Source organism: Ammospiza caudacuta, chromosome 1 (assembly GCF_027887145.1).
Source record: "Ammospiza caudacuta isolate bAmmCau1 chromosome 1, bAmmCau1.pri, whole genome shotgun sequence".
Taxonomy (NCBI): Eukaryota; Metazoa; Chordata; class Aves; order Passeriformes; family Passerellidae; genus Ammospiza; species Ammospiza caudacuta.
In genome coordinates this window covers 68,665,322-68,686,719 of record NC_080593.1, presented here as the reverse complement: position 1 = coordinate 68,686,719, position 21,398 = coordinate 68,665,322, and the positions used below count along the sequence as shown (strand labels likewise).

Here is a 21,398-nt window from a genome sequence, read left to right as displayed (position 1 = left end):
ATTTGTATATAGTGTGCATATATTTGTATATGATGGAGCTGTTTCCATGATGCTATAGAGAGGCATCTGTCCGCATCTCAGTTCAGCTCCCACTGTGGGTATGTGATTTGTTGTGTTTTAGGCTGGTTGGTTTAGAGCAGTTTAAAAGTCAGAGTTATTCTGGGTGAACCATACTGGTTCCATAACCAGCTGGCATTTTCTATCTAAACTAAAGAATGCCATATCAGTGCCTTATTTCTTTACTTAATGGAGAAAGATAAATACTACCCCTTTGTCCTCTCCCCCATCTTTGTGCCTCAAGCTGCATTTAAACTCTGAAGTGTAGTACTATAGCTGTCACTACAGCTGAAATGCCCCTTTTCCTTATAGAATTGTAGTAAAAAGTAAAAAAAAAAAATAATTCTTATTCCTATGACTTGGGATGATTTTTTTTCTTCGCTTTAACTGTTCCAGTTGATAAAATATTAATTCCTCATATCCCTAAAGCTCAAGAATTTAAGCTGAATGGGTTGGCACACCTTTGCACCCAGACATTTGTGTTGAGTTTACTGGGCATTATCATGGACCTGTAGGTTGAACCTCCCATAGTCTCAGTGTCTTCTAGTTCTAGGCTCTGATTTTCCTTTGCCAGAAGCAGCTCTGAAACTTGGGTTTCACTTTGGTGAGTTTGGAGGACTTAACCCTCTGCCCCAGGAGACTTTGCTGCTAGAGGCAATAGACGCAGTGTTACAGAACAGCCTTTTCAGCACTGGGTTACTCTTTAAACAGAGCAGTGGAGGTGCGAGGCTGAGCTTATCCATTCCTTCTTGTGCTTTTCCATATCTGGATGCATCCAGGATGACTTTCCCCTCCTTATGCTGAATTGCAGACCTCCTCCACAATATCCCAACATCTCCATTCTGTGCTTTTTTTCCTTTGCTGGCTCTCAGTCCTTGCAAATCAGTGCCCAGCTGCTGGTCTTCTCTTCCACCATGGAACCAACTTCATTTGTAGGTTGGCATTTCTTCATATTTCCTTCCTTGTTTCTAAGAAACTCTTACAGGCTGTGTACCTCTCTCCTGGCCTTCTGGCCCACAGGTGGCTTTGCTTCTTCAGGACAGCTAAACTGAGCCTGACTTCTCATGAAACAGTAGAGACTACCTTTTCTTTCTATGGCAGCTCACTCCAGGTGCTGGAGGCTCTCTGTACAGGGGAACACTGAGAGATTAAATTTCCTGTGCTGCTGTTAAGTCTTTGGAGTGCTGGTCATTTGGACACGCTAAGTTGTTAAGGTTTTGTATTGCATCTCTTGGCAGTACCTTGTGCCATGGGAGCTCCACATAAAGTCCATTCTATAAGTAATAAACACTTTTAAATTTGAAGCAATGCTTACATCTACTGCAAGATGGGGGATCTACAGGTCTGAAGAGGCTGCAGTTTCAAAGTTTTATCTGTGTGGAGGTCCATCCAACTCTGCAAGACCAAGTCAATTGTGGGTAAGAGTGATTTGCCCATTGAAAGTAGATAAGAGCAAATAATTTTGCTAGTTTGCTATATACAGAACATAATGCAATTTTTACAGAAAGTTGATGTCACCACAAACTGAAGACACTGATCCTGAGGTATGCAGAAGAGTATTGGAAAGTGTATTAATTAAAATGTAGATTCCACACACTTCTGTGCAAAATTCCCTTTTGAGAAACTGCTGCTAGGCAGTCTAGACTATTATGTCAACTTGTCTTTGAAGAAAAGTAAACAAAAAGGTTGAGCTGAGGAAAGTTTTAGAGACTTATAGTAATTAATGTTTTGGTAAATGGCTGTTGATGCGTAACAATCCTTTAAACACCTGGGTAATTGCAAGCTTTGAAGTTGGGCCAAAAATGTTCCAAGACATGTAATTAAAATACGAGACCTTTAACTTGGTCATTTTGAAGGTGAGATTTCTGTTTGTTCTCACTGTCTCCCTGGTAAAACTTCTGTCTGCTCAGGGAAAGAAGGCCAGGGAGGGTGGGAAAGTAAAAAAAATAGTTCAACAGATGCTTCTTTAAATTTAGCTTTTTATAGCGTTGGTGTTTTTCCTGTAGCAAAGTTCCATGTTGTAATGTGTATCCAGAATGGAGAAATTATTTTAATGTGAACATTTCACTAAGTATAGTAACTAAGAGAAACCACTTGACCTGGTTACTAATTTGACTGAATTCTAATTTAATTAGTGTTCAATTAAAAAGAATTAACACCTAGAGACATTCTGTTGAAAGGTTTACACAGAGGTTTCAGTTAACAAAATATTATTCTTAGAGGGGGAAAGCACTGAAGCTAAATACAAGCTGTTTCTCCTATAAATGCCCTGACCACATGGTTGGGATGCTGGCATTAAGAATAGTAGCTATATTTGATATTTATATCTGACAAATCTGCTCTCTGAGGACACTGGAGCTAAATCCTACCTTCTGAATTACACAGGCCATATTTCCTCCAGTAAACTGTGTACTCCATTCTGTTTATTGCAGCCACTTGTGATTGCTCTGTTGACCTTTGCTTCTCTGTCCTTCTCCAAAGTCTTCTGAAGGCCGTGGAAACACTCCCATCTATTTCTTGAGACTTGAGCCGTATTTCAGGGCCTTGATGCAGAACAAAGACCTCCTGTTTTGAGCTGGGAGTCTCTAATTTGCATTTTCCTGTTTAATATCCTCTCTTGTATCAGGAAAGTTGTTTCAGCTCCTCACCTTTCTTCCATTTACTTGGTTCCCTTTAATAACAAAAGGTTAATAAATAATATGCCTGCAGCAAACCTTCCTGTAGAAATCAGTAACTGGACTCATCCAGATGAGACTGTTGGGCTCTTTAGTGACAATGAGGTGGCAGTAGCTGTGTAAAAACCCAGAGGCAGGTTTAGACAGAGAGCATGAAGAAGCTGCCTGTTTTGGTGATGAAATTTATCTTCTGTATGCTGAATTTTAAAGGAGGTGCCGGAGGTCCTTTGATGTCCTTGACATCTGGGGTTGCTTGGGCATTAAACCTTTGGACTGACTCTGCTTTCTTCAGTCTATGTTAAGAGCAGATACTTCTTCCTCTCTCTTCAGTGATGCTGGCTCAAACATTTCTTCCAGCCTTTATTTTTCTAGATTTTCTTGTTCTTCACACTCTCTTTCTGTTTCCCTCAGGTTCCATCTTGCCTCTGTTGTTCTCAAAAGCTGAAGCTTTCAGACACCCTTCCATGAATGTGACCACATACACATTTGCTGCTTCCTCTTGGCAGGCCACTGCCTGCCTCACTGCACACGATCAATGTTGTCACTTAATGACTAGAAATTCAATAATTTATTTTGTGTGACTTGTTCAGTATATTTCTCACTTTCTTGTTCACTCTTAAATTTTGCTTTGACTGTGGGCTTGCAGCTACTTATGTGTAGTGCTCTTCAGCATGGTGTTTGACTGCTTCCTAGACTATTTATCTTTTGGACATAGCTATAAGGCCTCATTCTTGTTATGCAGATGAAAATCTTTGTAATTCCTTTTTCTCTGCAGACTTTTTATCCAAGGTCTCTCCATTTAGTCCTTGCACGTCTCTGTGTCCCTCGCGACTGCAAAAGCTCCTCCACCTTTCCCTGTCTAGTGAGATATTCTTTCTTTTTGACCAGGGGCTGAGATGACATTTTCTTTCCTTTGAACCTTCCTTCCTATTTCTCTTTGGCCAGAGGCTAGTCTGGGAGATTTCCCAGTGTCCACTTCAAGATCAGACATCATATGCCTTTTTTTTTTGCAGGAGTAGGAAGGGTATCTCTTAGCCATGCAGCTCTAGAAAGGGCAGATTCTCCTCAGGTGATTCATGGTATCTGCTTTTGGGGGGGAAGGAGGGGAAAGTATGTTTCCTGCATGCAAAAAGAAGTCCAGAGAATTTTGTTGCTAAGAGCTGAATCTCTGTTGAGCAATTTTCAAGTACTTACTGCTTGGCCAAATTTGAGGTGATTTTGTTAAGGGGCAGTGGGGACATGCAAGATTTCTGTTCTGAAAAATATAAAGGAGTGGTTAAAAAGACACAGTTAAATTGTTGGGAGGTTTTTATATGTGAGTAAATTTTTTTCCCCTTCTTCCTCCTTAATTTTGTCTTTGGAAATAGGTGACTGAATATTTTTTTTTAAACCTTCATGCCGAAATGGAAACTAGTAATGATACACAGTTCTGCGGAGCCTGCTGAGGCTTGGGCAACAAATGTTGATTGAAAAGAGGCTTAAAGAAAAGGTATTCAGATGTGTTGCCTACACATCCACTATGCCCTAAAATACTCATGGGGTGAACCTTCATCCAGTTGAACAATGCAAAAGTCATCTGAGTAGCAGAGCTGATTGAAAAACCAGTCCTGTATGGGACTTTTTGGAGAGACTTAACTGGACTGGAAAGCCTGATGACCCATTTTTCTTCATTTACAGAGGAATCAAAATCTTTCCAAAGGGAGAGTGACAGACTGGGATAAAGTGGCTCGTTCTTGTTTGGTAGAATTGTTCTTTGATCAGACAGTTTTCTTACTATATTTGTGAAGGATACTAAAATGGGGGATACCCATTGGAAGGCAAGTCTGTATTTTAAGTAATCTGATAATTGTGGAGGTTCAGTCTGAGGTGGATGGGGGGGCGAAATTTGATTTGGTGGAAAGGAAAGTTGCATTTGGACATGAAAAATCATTGAAATTTGAATGACTAGGGAATTATTGTGTCAGCAGCATGAATCCAAGGATTATAGTAGATCACAAGGTGAACATGGGTTAACAGTGTGAGTTTTGTGAAGAAGCCAAAATCATATTCTGAGGTGTGTGAGTAGAGGCGCAGTCTGTGAGATGTATGAAGATTATCCTTCCACTGTACTCAGCATCAGTGAGGTCTTGATCTGAGCTGGGTCAATAAAAAGCAATGAGAGAATTCAAAGTCTACAGACCAGGGCTTGTTAAGGAGAGACTGAAGATATTGTTGTAATAAGAAGGGGACATTGTTACATTTATGTTAGATAAAAAAAGGGGGAGAAAGGTCACATGAAGCCCATTCAATTTCCAGGAAAGATGAGAGAGTTCCTGAAGCTGGAGATATATGAAATCAGCTCAGGCAAACATCTCTCAGGAACAACATGGGTAGTAGGTGATCCTGCCTGGAGTTCAGGGGAGTGGCCTACATGATGCCATGTGGACCATTTTGGCTTTACAGCTCTGATGTCCAGGTACCTTCCCAAAGGTCAAGGCAGTGGGAATGTAAACTTTTCTTCATGTTTTTTTTTTAGACTTGGCTACTCCTATGTACTCCTGTGTGTGTTTTAATGTTCAGGTTTGCTCTTAGAGAGTTCCTTGTATAGAGGAGTTACAGAGTTCAGGAAGCAACTGGTGTGAGGAAGAAGGTCAGAACAGGTGCTAGGAAAATCCCTTTTCAGATAGAGTTGACTTCAGGCATTGGAGAGGCCCAATGTTGAAGTCATATGCAAAGGTGGTAATGATGTAGAAGTTCATTCCTCTCTTAAAACTGGAGAGGGAAAGAGTGGTCACAGCTGCAGCTGCTGTTTGCAGTTGCCTCTAAGCAATGTTTCTGTTTAAATACCTTGCCTGGGAAAGCCCAAATCTCTCAGCCTTAGGGTTTCCAAAGCATGGAGCAGCTGACCGGCCGTAGCTGCTTGCTGCTGTTGGAGATGAAGGTCAGAGTTGATCCTGAGCCCTCTTACCACTGGAGGAACGGTGGCAAAGGCTCCTGTGGGAAAGGCTGCTGAGTCAACCACAGCATGCAGCTACCAGTGAGGTGGAGGAAAGCCTCCATGCTGTAAAAATAGGAGCTCTAGTACACTTAAGTGCTTTTTCTTCCATGTGTGATCTCATGCAAACCAAGCTGCTGGGCAGTATGACATAGCAGTTGGCCAAAAATAAAATGTAACTTAATATTTTTTTTTCTGAACTTAGCCTTGGGTAGATAGGAGAGACAGGTACCCTGCTTCCTCATTTATAAATGTTAGGGAAAAAATATCCAGGGGCGAAAAGATAGGAAGATGGGATTGACACCTGGACATCACCATTTGTGGTGATGACCACAGGTAAAGGATAGGAATTGTAGCTTTCTTGCACAGGAAAGTTACGTCTCTAATACAGTAAGAAAATATACATGGGATTTCTCTGTGTGCTTCTGCAGCTGATTTCATTGAATAGAGTTTGGGTGAGTACTTGGTGCTGCAAAAAAGTTATTGGCTTAAAAGCATTTGAAGCTGAAGCCCATGAAGGTGGTACAAGGCCAGCAGCCTTGAAGCAAGGCGTCCAATTGTTGTTGATAAGCCTCAGAAAAATGTCTTTAGAGGCCTTTAGAGGTCCATTTTCCTTCACTGTTTGATGCTTGGCCAGTTGGTTTTGGTGCTTTATTTTGGTCAGTTGAGGTAAGCCTGTGTTTATGTGTGGGGAGCTTAAACCATGACACCCCTATGGCAAAAGCCATAGAATGCCTGGTCATGCTGGTGGTTCCACTGGCTATTAATGCAGTAAATGTATGAATGAAGTAATGTCAGGGCAGCAGTACATTCTTCAGGAAGAAGAGTGCCTTACTCATCCCTTGCTGGTGGAGAAATGGACAGCCTTGAGGGGCAGGGTTGCTTTCCTCCATGTTAGAAAATGGTGAAAACCTTTATAATCCTGAATTTCACATGTTGAAGTATGTGCATCTCATGGCAAAACTCTGGATACAAACAGGCAGATTTGAGACATTGTTTTGTTTTAGATATTAACATAACTTAGAACTATGAAGATTTTGTTTCTGTAACAGCAAAAGCCAGGAGAGAGAATCCCCAACCTCACAGTCTTGTCATTCCCCTTCTCTGCAGGGCCTCTGACCTGTTTCTGCTGGACACACGGGCCGTGTGGGCATCGGAGGAGGGCTGGCTGGAGTTTGACGTCACTGCCACCAGCAACATGTGGGTGATGAACCCCCAGCACAACATGGGGCTGCAGCTGAGCGTGGTGACCCGCGATGGTAGGTCATGGGCCAGGTAGCATGAGTCTCCCTCAGTCTCTTGGATGCTGTCTGGGAGTGGTGCTAGCAGAACTCTACTGGGATGAGGCGGGGTGGGCACTCTGCATTCCTAAGGCAGCTGCAGCCAACACCAGGAGCGAGATGTCTGAGGGCACAGGTGGTGGGCTATTGGTTCCTGGCTGTCCCGTGATGGACATGTCTTTCCCTATAAATGAGGTCAGCTGTCCCTAGGCAGTACCAAGCCAGCTGGTGGAGATGGCTTTGGATAGGGCCTCAGGTGGAAGGGGGCATGGAACTGGGATGCCATGTGGGGTGAGGTTTGCGGATGAGAAGAAGAGAAAAGGCAGTGGTATGTACCTCCCCATGTGGGTTTATGCCAGCTGTCCTGGCTGCTGTGGCTGCTGTTGATCTCATCAAAGCTGATGTGGGAGCACTGCTGGAGAAACTATGTGGTTGTTGTGTGGGGCAGCTGTAATAGCAGCTTTTCACAGCCTACAGAAACTTTGAAAGGTGGAAAAGAAAAGAAAGTAAGAGACCGCAAAAGTGCATGAAATTGGAAGATAAGCAATGGAGAGGATCTAGATGAGCAGAAGGTGACTGACATCTGTCTTCTATAGGAACCAATCTCCAACCTTGTTTTTTTCTATTGCTTCATTCTGCAGTTTAGTACACCTGTGATGTCAAGTAAGACTAGAGGGGCTGTCTACTTCTCCCTGAGGAAGTGTTAGTGCCAAACTCTACCTTCCCAGCTGGGCTGAGAGCCCATCACTGTGCTCCTGGCCGAAGCACACCATCTCTTTGCCCTCTCTGTCCCTAGACATCTCCTAATCTCATGTCTGCTGCTTGTGTTTCACAGGCAGCAGGACTAATGTCATGACACATCAAGTCCAATGTTTTACATATCTATCTATATAGCTTCACTGCCAAAATGGGACTGGAGGTGCCAAAGGGGAACCAAGGAACCAGATGCTGCAGTGAAGGCTTGTCCAGCATGGGTGGAGAGCTGTCATAAAAATGTTCATAGGTTGTGGTGGCAGGAATGTTTGGCATTTAAAGAAGAGAATGAGCAAGAAGAGAGGGGAGACTAGTTGCTGAAAGGAGCAATGCAACTGCACCATTTCTCTAACTTTTCTCCCTTTTCTGTTTGGCTTGAAGGTTTCAGTGTAAGCCCTAGGGAAGCAGGGCTGGTAGGGCGAGACGGCCCTTACGACAAGCAGCCTTTCATGGTGGCCTTCTTCAAAGTGAGCGAGGTTCACCTGCGCACCACGAGGTCAGCCACCAGCCGGCGCAGGCAGCAGAGCCGCAACCGCTCCACCCAGACTCAGGACGTTTCCAGGGTGTCCAGTGTCACAGGTAACCGTGGAACAGGGGTAATCAATCATGCAGCACAAGCTGGGATGATGTCTTGCAATGGTGTTGGATGCTTTGGGGAGCAGAAGCAAGAAGGGGGTTGTGAGGTGGGATGCTCCTCCTTGGGGTAATAGGTTACATCTGCAAGGTTGTAGGACAGGAGGTCTCATGTAATGAAACTTACAGGAGTCCTCTTGAACCCAGCATGGAGCCCAGACCCCCATGTGAACTTGCATCCATTGAATTCAAGGTGGTGAGGTATTTTAACCACAACTCTTGTGCTTGTAGGTTGCTTGCTATACAGTATTTGTCTAGAATTATGCCCTGTGATATGCAGTATTCCAAAGACGCTATCTCTGTATGCACTGAGATTTATGGGGTTGCATGTATGCATTCCCAGCAGAGTCCTCTTTCAGTTTTCTTTGGAAAAAACATGGAAGAACAGCATGAGATGCTTTATCAGTGTACACATGGTGGAGTACCTTTCCAGGCAGGCAAAGAAGTTTTGCTGTGGAGAGGTTGCATGTTACAGGTTTTGTACAGAAGCCTTGTGAGTGCTGTTGTGGGCTGGTGGGGCAATAGAGTAACAAGGACATTTTGGCAAAAATTGTGAGTTTTCTGTCTTCTAAGTCTTGTCTGTTTTCCATTACCACAAGCCCATCATTTGCTGAGTATCTTCTTTCCTCTCAAACATTTCAGCCTATTCCAAATTGCTTGATTAATTTGCTTATGCTGCCCCCTTTGTTTCCTGTAGTATCCCTGCTTTTCTCATGCTTAGAAATGACTATGTCCCAAGGAAGAGAGGCAGTTGTATTTTTTATTCTATGTCCGAACACAGCAGAGCGAGAACAACCAGCATTGCTGATGCTTAGCTGGTGAGAATATGTAGGCTGTTCCATGCTTGGATTGTGGGTGAGCCGTGCTTGATCCCAAGGTGGCTCCATGCTGCGGGGAGCAGAGCCAGGCTGGGAACCCTTCCAGGGCTGGCAGCCAGGGTTTGTGCATGGCCGTGTGTTGACTCAGCTCAATTGCTCCAGCCCACTGTGGTGATGGCCTTGCCCTCTGGGCCAGAGTGTGCCAGCAGCAGTTGGCCACTGGTGGCCTTTGCATGTCCTTGTGGTGCACACTGCAGCGTGGCTGCGGGTTCCCATGCCATGCCATGCCATGCAAGTGCCAGGCTCGGCTGGGTGTGAGATGTCCTCTGTGGATTTTAAGGGCAGGAGGAACAACTTGGTTCTGTAGCCCAACCTCCCTGGGGGAGGCTGGCCAGTGCCAGCGTGGCATTTCTGGAGGAGTTATCATCTAATCTGCCACTGGAACACCTTCTGTGGATCCGAGTTGCTGAGACCTGCTTTGGTCCTCCTTCAGGTTTCCGCGCTGCAGTTTTACAGCTGGGCATCGTAGCTGCTTGCTGAGTTTTTTTCCCGCATGATGAGCTTGCCAAGGGCACAAGTGGTTTATTCAGCTGGGTGTTGTAAGCCCAGCTGTTATGCAGGCAGTTCTCCCACTTAGGTAGGCTCAGCTTCTGTGCTCCCTTCACAAGAGCCAATTTTTTAATGCATTCACGGTGCTTTGGGAAAGTTACGTGCTGCACTGCTGTTTTGTGGTGCTAGTGGCACTTGGAGTCAGGATAAGCTCCAGCTTTCTTTCCCCAGCTCTGCAAACTTCACAGTGCTGAAACAAAATTTTCACACTATTAAATCAGGTGATGTGACTCAAAGCCCCAGAGGGAGCAGATATGTTGGGCAAAAAGGGCTATTTGTAGTTTGCTGCTTTCTTGACTACACCACACATCAGGTCATAAAATTCTAAAATGACAAAAAGGGAAAATAGCTGGCATTCTGTGGTCTCGAGGGCTTTTTTTGGGCCAGCTTTAATTTAAAACCTGGAATTTGGCAGCACAGTGGTCAACAAGGTATAGTTGAGACTGTAGATTTAAGGCAGGGGAAAGGAGGGGAATTTAAAGTTAAGTTGTATGTTTGGTTGGTTTCTGTGTTTAGAAAAGAGAGACTACATCATCTTGTTTTCCTTTCTAAGTGTGACACTCTCTGTTCTCTTTAAGAAGTGGTTGATTTAACAGCCCAAGAGGCACCAATGACCAAGAAGTGTTTTTAGTGTTAGAGATCACAGGGCTTTTTTCTTTTTTTTTTTAACCTGGGAGGATAAAAAAATCCTGATGGATGGTGGGGCTGAGGAAGCATTTGCCCCAGGATGAAGCAGAAGGCAAGCCCAGGGATTATCCTAAAGGCTGCCTAGCTCTTCTTAGGGTGCCCTGATGCATGTGGACCCAAAGTAGGTGCAGAACTGGGATGTTGCAGTTCCCTTCTGTGCCTCTCCTCGCCCGTGCATCTTCTTCTCTTATTGTATCTCACATCTTGTCAGATTTTTGGTCCGTGCTCTTCCCCAAGGAAGAGGATTGCTGCTCCCTACCAGGGCTTGAGAGCAGTTTCTCTTCTGCAGAGTAAGGCACTTTTTAGTTTTGATGGATTTTTTTTTTTTTTTGTGTAGACTGCAACTTCCTTCCTCTGTGTTAATCAATACATGGGGTTTTCTTTTTTCAGTCCAGAAAGGAACCCCTTTCCCAAAAGATGCTGAGAGTTGTTTTGGGGCAGTATGTTTTAAAAAGCCCCAATTACAGTTGTCCTGCAGTCAGTACCAAGAGCTCAGATGCTAAGGCTGGCTGTGGCACAAGGTTCTCAATGGTCTGTATTTTTTCGCCAAGAGTGCTTATTTCCATGTATTATAAACACGTAATTATCTCTGGCTCATATAAAGCAGAGCTAAGCAACCCCCGTGGTTACAAACTGCTTTGACAGAGACTCCTGCATCAGTGCATTCCTGGAGCCTCAATTCTTCTGCAGAAGGATAATGAGCAGGAAGAAGAGGGAGTATTTTCATCTGCTGAGGCAGGAAGTCACATGCCAGGTCTGGCCCCGGCCATGGAGGGACAGGGTGGCTGTGAGGAACCCGCAGGTGTTTCTCTGCTGTTGTCTGCGGGGCCCGGAGGCCCTGGCTTAGCTGAATCTGGCAGTGGCTTGAACTCGTGCTCTCAGACTCGTGCTGACCCTCCAGCTGAACAAAGAGAGGGGACTGTCCAGCATGACAGGCAGTGAACCTCTGCCCTTCAGCCACCTCCACGATTTATGGGTTTTGCACAGGGCTATCTCTTTCTCCAGTGGCGATAATCCTTCTCTTCTGCAAGTCAGCCTCCAGGCACATCCCTTCCTGTCAGCCCCTCCTCGTGGGGAGAATTTAAATTCCAACTTTGGGCTGCACTTGCTGCTCTGAATGGAACTCAAGCCAAGTCCCTTTTCAGGTCCTCTCTTTAAAGAAGAGACTGGTGTGGGGAGCTCTGTGAAAAATGGAGAGGCCCTTCAAGTGGCCTTTCCTTCCAGCAGATGTACCCTGCACCAGACAGATTTCCCCAAGTGTACAGGAACCAGATATTGCAAAGGGCAGCATGCACAAACACTGAAGGCAAATAAGGCCAAATGCTTTTGTGATGGCAAGGGCCTTGTTAATAAACTTTGTTATCTGGCAGCCAATCTTCCCTTCAGTATAGTTTTCCCTTCAGTGCAGGGTTTGGATGCAGACTGGAGCAGCGTGGCCAGCATTTCTGTGTGTGCCTTCACATGCATGTTCATGTCAGCCCGACATCTCCCCTTCTTCCCACCCAGGCAGATCACTTTCATCTGAAGTGGGCTGTTATTAACTGTGTGATCAGTTTACACCAGCTTTATCCGGACAAATCACCAAAGTCAAACACCAAGAAGAAGGAGCTGGCCTTGGAGACCTCTGTCAAAGCTATTTTGAATCACAGAAGCAATTAATTACTGTGTGGAATTTGGTAAACTGGCACCTTGGGAGCAGCAAGGGTGTTCTCAGATGGATCGACCCAGTAAATATTTATATGTTCTTTGCCAGCACTTAACGTGGGAGAGGCTATAGGAAATCTAAGGTGGATGCATAAGTGTCTGTAGGAGGAAGACCATTAGGGTCAGGCTGTTCTCTCACCCTTTTCAGCAACACACATGCCAGTGTCCAGCCTTAAGAGAAACATCTGTGCTTGCAGAAAGTCAGACCTGGGTCCTGGTGAAGGCAGACAACATTCAGTGCAAACACACCACAGAGACAAGCCGTCTTAGCTGTGCTGTTTTAACTGTGCTGCTCCGGGAGTTATTTTTAAGTGCAGAACTAGGGGTTTGAGCTTTTTTTGAATCTCTGTTTTAGGCAAAATTGTTTGCAGCATGATTAAATGCAGTGCCTTGTAAGTGCCAAGTTAGCATTTCTGAATTGGTATGTTCAGGGCAAAAAATAGAGACAATTTTACTAAACCCACAATGAGCCTACAGGAGCTCCCAGAGCAGCTCCCTAAGCTCTCAGAGATGCTGAAGGCCTCTGACAAGCAATTCTTGCCAATTGTGCCATGGCAGTGCAGGCCAGCCCTGTGGCAGCTCTTTGCAGCACCTCCCCTCTGCAGGCTGCCTGCCTTTGGCCCTCCTGGCTCCCTGCTGCAAGGCTGACAGGAAGGGACACAATCCCTGTCACCTCTTGGCAGTTGGATCTTGCACTGCAAACCACCCCGAGTGGCAATTTGGGCTAAAACAGCTGAGCACGCTGGCCTGGGGGTGGCTGATGCTGCTTTCCAGGCTTTGCAGAAAATGTGTTGTGGAAGCCAACTTCAGTAGCTCAGTGAGCTTTAGCTCACTGCCAAAACCCTGTGACTCTGTGTATTCCTCTTCTTTTCAGGCCCATAACTGATGGGATTTCAGGATGTGGGCCCTGTGTAGGGCATATGCCGGGCCCCTAACTGTAGGGAATGCTCTGATTATGTGCATCTGTACTGCTGCATCTTTTTCCCAATTCAGAAAGCCACTGCTAAGGGTTGCTTAAAGGTTTGTGACTTACCTAAAGCTGGGCTAAAATAGCTTCCATAAAGCAAGCAAAGTAGGCAAACACATAACAAGAAAAGAGGGCAGGAGATCTTGGGGTGAGGGTTAAACAGAGAAGAATGTAAAGTGAGGGAGAGGTGATGTTTAACGTGTTGACATTTAGAAAAGCAAAGGCTGAGGCTGGGCAAGTGAGGGGGTAGAGCTGTCTGCATCTGCCCTGGATGGAGAGCAGCCAGGGCTCCATGCAGAATGTGAATCAGGTGACTGACCAGTGAGCTGAGGCGAGGTTTTGGGGATAGTGTGAGAGAGGACACGTTCGTAACATGTTCTGCTTGGTGTACCTTGTTAAGCAGCTCTTTTTTTCCACCCCTGTGTTTTCTTAAACTTGTGATTGCTTGCAGCCTTCCTTCCCACTCCTGTTTTCTCTGCCTCCCTTGCCTTCTCCCCTTTCCTGTAGCAGATCTGAGTAAATTGTAGCTGGATTTGGAACATAGCACAATTTTACCCACTCAATTGTGAATAGATCAACTCCACTGTCAAATACAGATGGTTTTCCTCTAAACAATCTATATATCCCATTGAAGAGCAATGAAGTTGTGTTCTCCGGTGTTTTAATGAAGGCCATTGATCACTAAAAGCATCTTCTCATTTTTTTTTTCCCTCATTATGAACCAAATCATTTCAAAACATCTCATGCTAGAAATTTGCTCCTGGGCTGAGCCAGGGACTGGGAAGCTTCATCCGAAATAAACCACCACACCCTGGTTTCTACTGGGTATGTCTAGTTTGAAAAAGGAAAGCTTGAATAGAGAGGCTCGCCTCCGTTCTCGCTGCCACATGCTGCTGGAAGAGCCAATGTTTATGCTGCAGCAGGCTGTTAACCAGCTCTGCTCACCTGATTAAATCCGTGATTGAAGTGAAGCTATTCAAAGGCTGAAATGCAATCCTCAGAGTTTCAAACCCAACTGCTTCTAAAAACAACTCTCTAATCTTTGGTGGTTGGGAAGCTGGGTTTGAGGTGTAGGGTTTTTTCAGCCCTCAGTGTTAACTGTACCCAGCTGTACTGCTGTGCTGCCCTTAATGTCAGTTGGATGTGCTTTTAGTATTATAGTTTTTCTTCTGAATAAATATTTGCATTTGTAGTTCCCAAACTTCTGGGGGGGGGGGCGGGGGGAATGGTGCTGGAGGGAAGAAAAAGAAAGGCTTATTCAGAGCCAAGGAACAAATCACTAAAAATATTTTTCTATCCCAGCTGCCGCATCTGGGGAAAGCTGCACTGGGAGGGTGCCCTTTCAAGCCATGTTAGGGGCACCAGGGGCTGGTAAGCTGAAAGATCCAGGGCAGCAGGGGGCAGGGGCATCAGCCTGTGGCATCTGCCTGCTGACAGGAGTGCCTGTACTTGCAAATGGGAGCTGTGAGGGAGGAGAAGGCCCCTGTGGAAAGGCATGGGAGGAAAACACAGATGGTGACTTTGTCTCCCAAGCTGCTTGGCTGAATTTGTTGCCATCTCTTTCTCTTGTGCCTACCATCGGGTGCAAAGCACAGGATCAGCAGCTGTAGCTGGTGGCCAAGTCACCTCGCTGCAAGGGCGGTTTCTGTGGCTGCTCTGCTGAGGTCCAGCAGCCACCTGAGGTGTGACAAAATCAGCAACCACCCATCAGGGTGGATGTGTGCAGCCACCTGGAGGTGAAAGGCCCCTCTGTCACAGCTCAGCTCCTCTGCTCACTGTGGTTTCAGGTGTTCACATGCCAAGCTGCCTCTCTTTCCAAATATAAATGGGAAATTCCACTTGCTGTCAATAGCTGTACTTTGTGGGATCATCAGGAGCAGCTCCTGCATGGGTGAAACATCCCCATACATTGTGCCATGGCAAGGGAGAAGGTCTTGGTCAGGGCTTTGCAGCCTGTGTCCTCACTTTATTGACAATAAGGAGCAAGTGAATGGTGAGATCGTGTCAAGTGCTGTGTCATCTGCAAATAAGCAGTTTATAGAAAGGAGAAATGTGTTTTTCAGAGCATGGTTTGTAAAGGTCCAAGGGCAGAGGTGGTGCCATGGGTCACATGAGAGTGTGGGGCAAACTGGGATAAGGTACAGAGAGGAACAAGGGCATGGCTTCCCTGCCTATGGGACACCTTAGCTGTTTGAGGATTTCTGCAGACTGGTTCAGGGGCACAAGGTGATGATTAACCTTCCTGGGGCTGTAGTTCTCTCTCTCAGTGAGTGTGTGCAGCTTGAGCTCTCCACCTGGGGCAGCACGTGCCAGAAATGGGAGCTGAGGAAGTGGGGTGAGTGTGAGCACTCGGTGGAGATGCAGCCTATGCAGGGTAGTAGTGAAGTAGATTTATTTTTAAGAAGTCATTTTACTGGAGGTGTTTTCCAAGCACTTTAAAGACAGCTGAGTTACTATAACTGAGTCACTGTTACTTGGGTTCCTCCATTTCCACAGGCATCTTAAAAGCTTCAGCCCTGCTTTGGATGTCCCTCAACACCCTTATCCTTTTAGCTGCTGAGGGAGCTCATCACTTCTCACTGCTGAGCCCGCAGCATGCACACATCTGGCCAGATGTGCCCTCCAGCAATGCTCGGCCTGTTTTACTTTCTAAATTCTTGTTTTGCTCTTTTTCTTTTAACAGATTACAACAGCAGTGACTTGAAAACAGCGTGCAGAAAGCATGAGCTTTACGTTAGCTTCCAAGACTTGGGATGGCAGGTGTGTGATGTTTCTCTCTGGGTAAACCAGACATTTTGTTATGAAATGTTATCTAAACAGTGTCATGGTAATTCCACTCGAGTCTGCCATTATGCTTTAAAATGTCCCTTGTGCCTCCTCACTAAAACCAGTCACAGAGAAGGGCAAATAAATATTGATAGTTGTGACATTTGATAAGACCCAGAGAAAGCTTGATACTTTATGGGATTCAAGTATACAGTCATTCTCTCTCACTCATGGGAGTCACGGTACGGGCAAGGGCTTATATCTGTGTACCTCTAATGATAAGGAAAACAATCTGATGTTAAGCAATGATTTTAACTCACTTTTTTTTCTAGTGATCACCCAGATTTTAACCTTGGCCATTGTTTGAAATCCTCCACAATCCCTGCCCCACAATTAGCACTGCCTGCGGTAGGTAGACTGAAGACTGAGTTTAGTTGCAACACCATGAGGCCAGAAAGTCATTATAAAGTAAGTTATTTAGAATCAGGCTATAGTGCAAACAAACATCATATTTCAAAGAATGTCCTCACCTTCTCTTTTTATTTTATTTATTTTAAATTCCTTCATTCAGCACTTGTGAGGGAGGCCCCATTTCTATCAGGTAATGTTTTTACCAGGTTATAATTCAGGATGCCAGGGCTGTCCCTGCTGCTTCTGTAATACTCAACACATGCAAGTCCTCTCTCAGCTAATGGGATAGCAGCACTTTTTGTAGCTCATGTGTCAACTCCAGCCCAGTAGTTGCAACTGTGGTTGTAGGCTGACTCCATTCCCCATTACTTATGGGTGATTTTTCACTTAGCAGAGACATTCCACCTCTTCCTTAATCTTACTTGCCCTGCTTTTGGGCAGGAAGTGGATTCCATTTGGGAAGTTCATGATCTTGAAGGTACTACCTTCACCATTCTGGTTGCAGAAAGGTAAGATGCTGCCAAAGGAAGGCCACAGACCAGCAGGGCTCATTCTAAGAGCTGGAATCCAGGTCCTACTTTTTGTAGGAAAATGATCAAGGCAAGGTAGAGCCCCCTGCAGTTGGGCACTGCTATTTCCTTCAGAACAAACTTGGTTTGCAAAGCTACAGCAACAATATGTGGCTGCTCAGCCCTGCTGAAGCAAAATTCAGGCAAACTCAGGGGGTTCTCAGGTAGAGTGGAAGCTGCCTAAGAGATACATGCACATGAAACATGCTCACACGTCCTTCTGCAGGGTGACCTGCAGAGCCCAACACCAAGGGAGGCCAAGTGTCTCCTGTTCCGTGGTGCTGCTTTTAATTTCCCTTTGGGTCTTTTGTGTCAGCAGCAGACAAGCTTCCTTTGGTGAAGAGTCCCCTTTTTGCCTAGCATGGCACTCAGATTGCCACTGGGGCCACCTCAGCTCAGGCTGGCTGTCCTGCCCCTCCTTTAGGAGTCTGGCAGATGTGGAGAAGCTGTTAGGCAGCCAAGATTTCCCACAGTATCTTTAGCAGAGTAGTATCCCTCTGTAAGAGTGTATAAGCTAGGCTCATTCTGAGGGACACCAGCTGTGCCTGTGACTCACCTAGGGAAGGTATTTCAGCCAGAGGGCCTGCAGGAAATGTTAGAAATAAAGGCTTCCAAACCACAATCCTCACAATGCAACCCAACGAGAGTTTTAGGGGTAAAGCCCTCTTAGTTAATGGTAGTTGAACTGTACATAGATGTGCATCATTCTTTGGACATTAAAATGAGTGTGTCCATGGAAAAGTGACACACAAAAAGTGGTGCACAAAAAGAAATAAAACCCAACTAAAACCCAAGCAGTTTCAGTGAAAACACATTTTCACCCTCAAGGAAGAAGTTAGTGGAAATTTTTCAGCTGCTCTTAATTGTGTGCAGTTGTCTGTTGAACCACGTTGTGTTTGTTTCCCTAAAAAGGACTGGATAATCGCTCCAAAAGGCTACGCAGCCAACTACTGTGATGGGGAGTGCTCGTTCCCACTCAACGCCCATATGAACGCAACCAATCATGCCATTGTACAAACTCTGGTAAGTCTCCAGGCAGCTCAGTGCCAAAGCACCACGTGAATTTGTAAGCAATATACCAATATATTTGTAAGCAATATACCTGTTTTCTTTCTTGGCAACAGGTTCATCTAATGAATCCTGATTACGTTCCCAAACCATGCTGTGCACCTACCAAACTAAATGCCATATCTGTTCTTTACTTCGATGATAATTCTAATGTCATCTTGAAGAAATACAGGAATATGGTAGTAAGAGCTTGTGGATGTCACTGACAAAGTCTTCACACGGACTCTGTGATGCTGCCATGAACTTGGATACACCTCTCCCTGTTTTCATTACCTTGGGGGAAAAAAACCCACGTGATGAACCATCCTTCAGAACACCATGTATGTGCCTTGTGGGAGGAAGGGGTGTGGGGACGACCCCCAGGGTGGGAGTAAACTGCTGGACTTCTTACAGACTGACCCTACACCACAGTGGCTGACCAGCTCAGCAGCAGCAGCAAAATGCCCACACACTTTATTTGGCTGTGATGGGATGGTCTTAATCTCACAGAGAAGCTTGACCTGTAGCAGGTGCTTGGATATATGCTGCAGTTTTACCAGATGAGCACTCAACACCAAAAACAAGTGAGGTCTTTCTTTGGGGGCAGGGAGGGATGATGAGGGCGAGAGGCAGAGAAGCTAAAGAAAGTGGTGTCAGTACTTCAGACGTAGAGTGTACATCTCATGCAAGATCCTTTTGGCCAGAAGGACCAGTTACTGCACCTAGACTGTTAGTCTTCTCCTGACATCTGTCGTGACAGTAAGCATCTAAAATTGTGCCAAAGCAGATGTTTCAGTTCTCTTATGCTCCCAGCACCGTTTAACTCTGATCTTGCAAGTGTAAGATGGCACGGCTGCACCCTGTGTTAGAAACACTACCATGAACTCAGACCCTGGCTGGTCTTCCCAGTTCACCATCTGACTGAGCAATACAAATTTATACACTTGCTCTTATGCAGCTTCCTTCCACTCCCCACGTGGAGCTGCCTCATCTACCACCACTTGCCCAGGAAGGAAGTCAGGACACTTCTTCAGCTGTAATTCAGACGTAAAAGCTTAGGGGCCATTCATCCTCTAGCTGGACAGTTTGTTTACAGGAAGACAGAATGTCAACAAAATTTGCAATCTTTCCCTTTCAACTCATGCAACTAACAAACTGGTATAAAGGAAATGCAGCGTAGAGCCATGGTTCGTCTAGCAGAAGCTAATAGCAAATTGTTTTGATCAATATTAAACTTGTATTAAATGCACTTACCTCTACTTGCATTTAAAAGGCTTCTTGTAAATACAAGCTATAATTTATTGCACTTGACACTGTATATTCATTGTGCTGTATCATTTATAGAAAGACTGCTTTTTTAAAAAGTTTTTATTTAGAAAAATCTCAGTGTAAACAATTGTACCACTTTGATTTTATACAAGAAACTCATGAGATTGTGCTTCACTAGAAAGTTGTTAAAAACATAATAAAGGCTTCCTGAAAGGCAGAAGTACACACGTTGATCCAATACATCTGCCAGTACAACACTTAGCTTTCACTGTGGCTTTTTCACCTTCACACATTTTCAGACTGAACAGAATCAAAAGTTCTGGACAGACAGTGAAGTGAAGAACCAGGAGAAATTCACTGGTTTAAAAGTTCATTGATGTTTTGCCTTTTTTTTTAATAAAAAAGAAAAGCAACCCAACTTACTCCATATGATGGACAAAACCCAGCATCTTGACAGATTAGTTAAATTAGCCTGTAGCAATCCTCATTCCTCATGAGTTTCTGTGCACATGAGACAGCAGAATTCAGTCCTTGGTTTGCTGTTGCCTTTGTATCCTGACAGTCTCTGCTATGTAAATTCTTTGGCTTTTGGTTAAGTCTAACATGGAACATCTTATGCACCAAAGAATCGATTCATATTATAATCCAAGACACCACAAAGTGTGTGGTCCTAGCACTCAAACTTATCAATGCTTACAGCTTGGAAAAACTTTAAGGCTCAAGAAGAGGGGGGAACTATTTTAAACTACTGCAGAAGAGCTGAATGGAAAAAAACAAACATTGTATTACTTGTTTTTCTCTAGGTACTCTGACTAAGGAGCAGGTCAGCACAATGTCTGGATTTAGGCAGGGGTAGGAAAAACATCCTTAGCTCTGGAGTCTGACTGATCATTTCCCATTAACGGGGCAGTTATAACAGCACCTATTTTTCACTCTGGCTCTAGAGAAGTAGAGCATAGTTGTGCCTCTGGAGCTGGATGGCAGCAGCCTATGGAAATGCACCTGACACACGTACACTATGGCATCAGTAACGTTCAGGCACATGTTACAGTACCATCACTTTCATTATGGCTAGACCTCCCATGCTGAGAGGATTAACAGGAAACAACCAGCTCATGGTGGCCTGGTATCTTCCAAAGGTGTGTGTGTTTTCAACCTTTCAGCAGCTCTATTAAGACAAATAAGGATTAAGTATACAATTTTAGAGGCAAAAGTGACTAAACACAGCTGTAGCTTTTGCCTTTCTAGTAATAGTAAGCAGTTTGTAAGGATCACTTTTTAACCAGATCTAACCTGAAGACAAAAATATTCTACTGCTTCCCTTCAGCTGGTTTTCTTAACGTATTTTGGTCTCAAAGGAAACCATTTACACTTCATTGCAGGAATGCAGAAATGCAGTGCAACTACCAATGCTGAAAATACTCTTGATTTGCACAGTAACTACTTGTTAGCTTTCCTTCACACACACGTCTCTAACACACACACAAGGGGAAGATACCAAAGTTTAGTACATTCAATTTCCTAGAAACAAAGAAACAAAAAAAGCCCCACCCTCCCCAAATACACTATTTAAAAATCAGCAAAGATAGAAATCCCTCAGCTACTGTACAGAGACAGCCAGGGTACAGAGCATCCAGACTTTTATTACAGTTCATCCCTTGCCTGACGCAGGACAAAGTTATGCAGTGATTTGAGGTCTCTCGTTCCGTTGTGTTCACCGATTTTCTTTCCACCTCGGAAAAGCAGAAGTGTAGGATAACCATTGACCTTCAAAAGACACACATGAAAAAAAAATTGCTATTAATGTTCAAACTTGTATCCATCACTCATATTTACCTGATTCTGAAAAGCCATCAAACCCCTCAAAACAGTAAGCCATTTTAATTTAAAAAAACAAACCCGCAGCAGAACTTTCAATGCCAACCTGCAATTTCTGAACATTTTTAAGAGAATGGGGAATGTTCCTCTAGGCTCTTGGAATGACAGCCTTCTATCTTCAACTGTCTGCCTAACAGCTCTGAAAGACTATTTTTTTTCTAGGAACAGAATTCAGCATTGGATACCACAAGACAGCTTTAGTGTTTTCAGAGAGGTTTCCTCAAGTAGGAACTTCTCCAGCTTTGTCCAATAATGGAAATGACCAAGCCTGAACAAACAGTTCAGTAACAAAATGATGTCA

At 44.6% G+C, this 21,398-nt stretch overlaps 2 protein-coding genes across 3 annotated transcripts in view; one reads left to right on the top strand and one right to left on the bottom strand.

Annotated features, from left to right (window-relative positions):
* Positions 1–20,420, top strand: part of BMP6 (bone morphogenetic protein 6) — an 88,190-nt gene extending 67,770 nt beyond the window's left edge. The window contains exons 3-7 of the mRNA XM_058800439.1: positions 6,817–6,965; positions 8,121–8,318; positions 15,841–15,917; positions 17,816–17,926; positions 18,028–20,420. Coding sequence (XP_058656422.1) covers positions 6,817–6,965; positions 8,121–8,318; positions 15,841–15,917; positions 17,816–17,926; positions 18,028–18,177 — 685 coding nt within the window. The 3' untranslated portion in view covers positions 18,178–20,420. The remainder of the gene's footprint in view (positions 1–6,816; positions 6,966–8,120; positions 8,319–15,840; positions 15,918–17,815; positions 17,927–18,027) is intronic.
* Positions 19,301–21,398, bottom strand: part of TXNDC5 (thioredoxin domain containing 5) — a 37,202-nt gene continuing 35,104 nt past the window's right edge. For both annotated transcript variants that reach the window (XM_058800455.1, XM_058800447.1), the window contains one exon: positions 19,301–20,986. In XM_058800455.1, the coding sequence (XP_058656438.1) occupies positions 20,864–20,986 (123 nt within the window). In that variant the 3' untranslated portion in view covers positions 19,301–20,863. The remainder of the gene's footprint in view (positions 20,987–21,398) is intronic.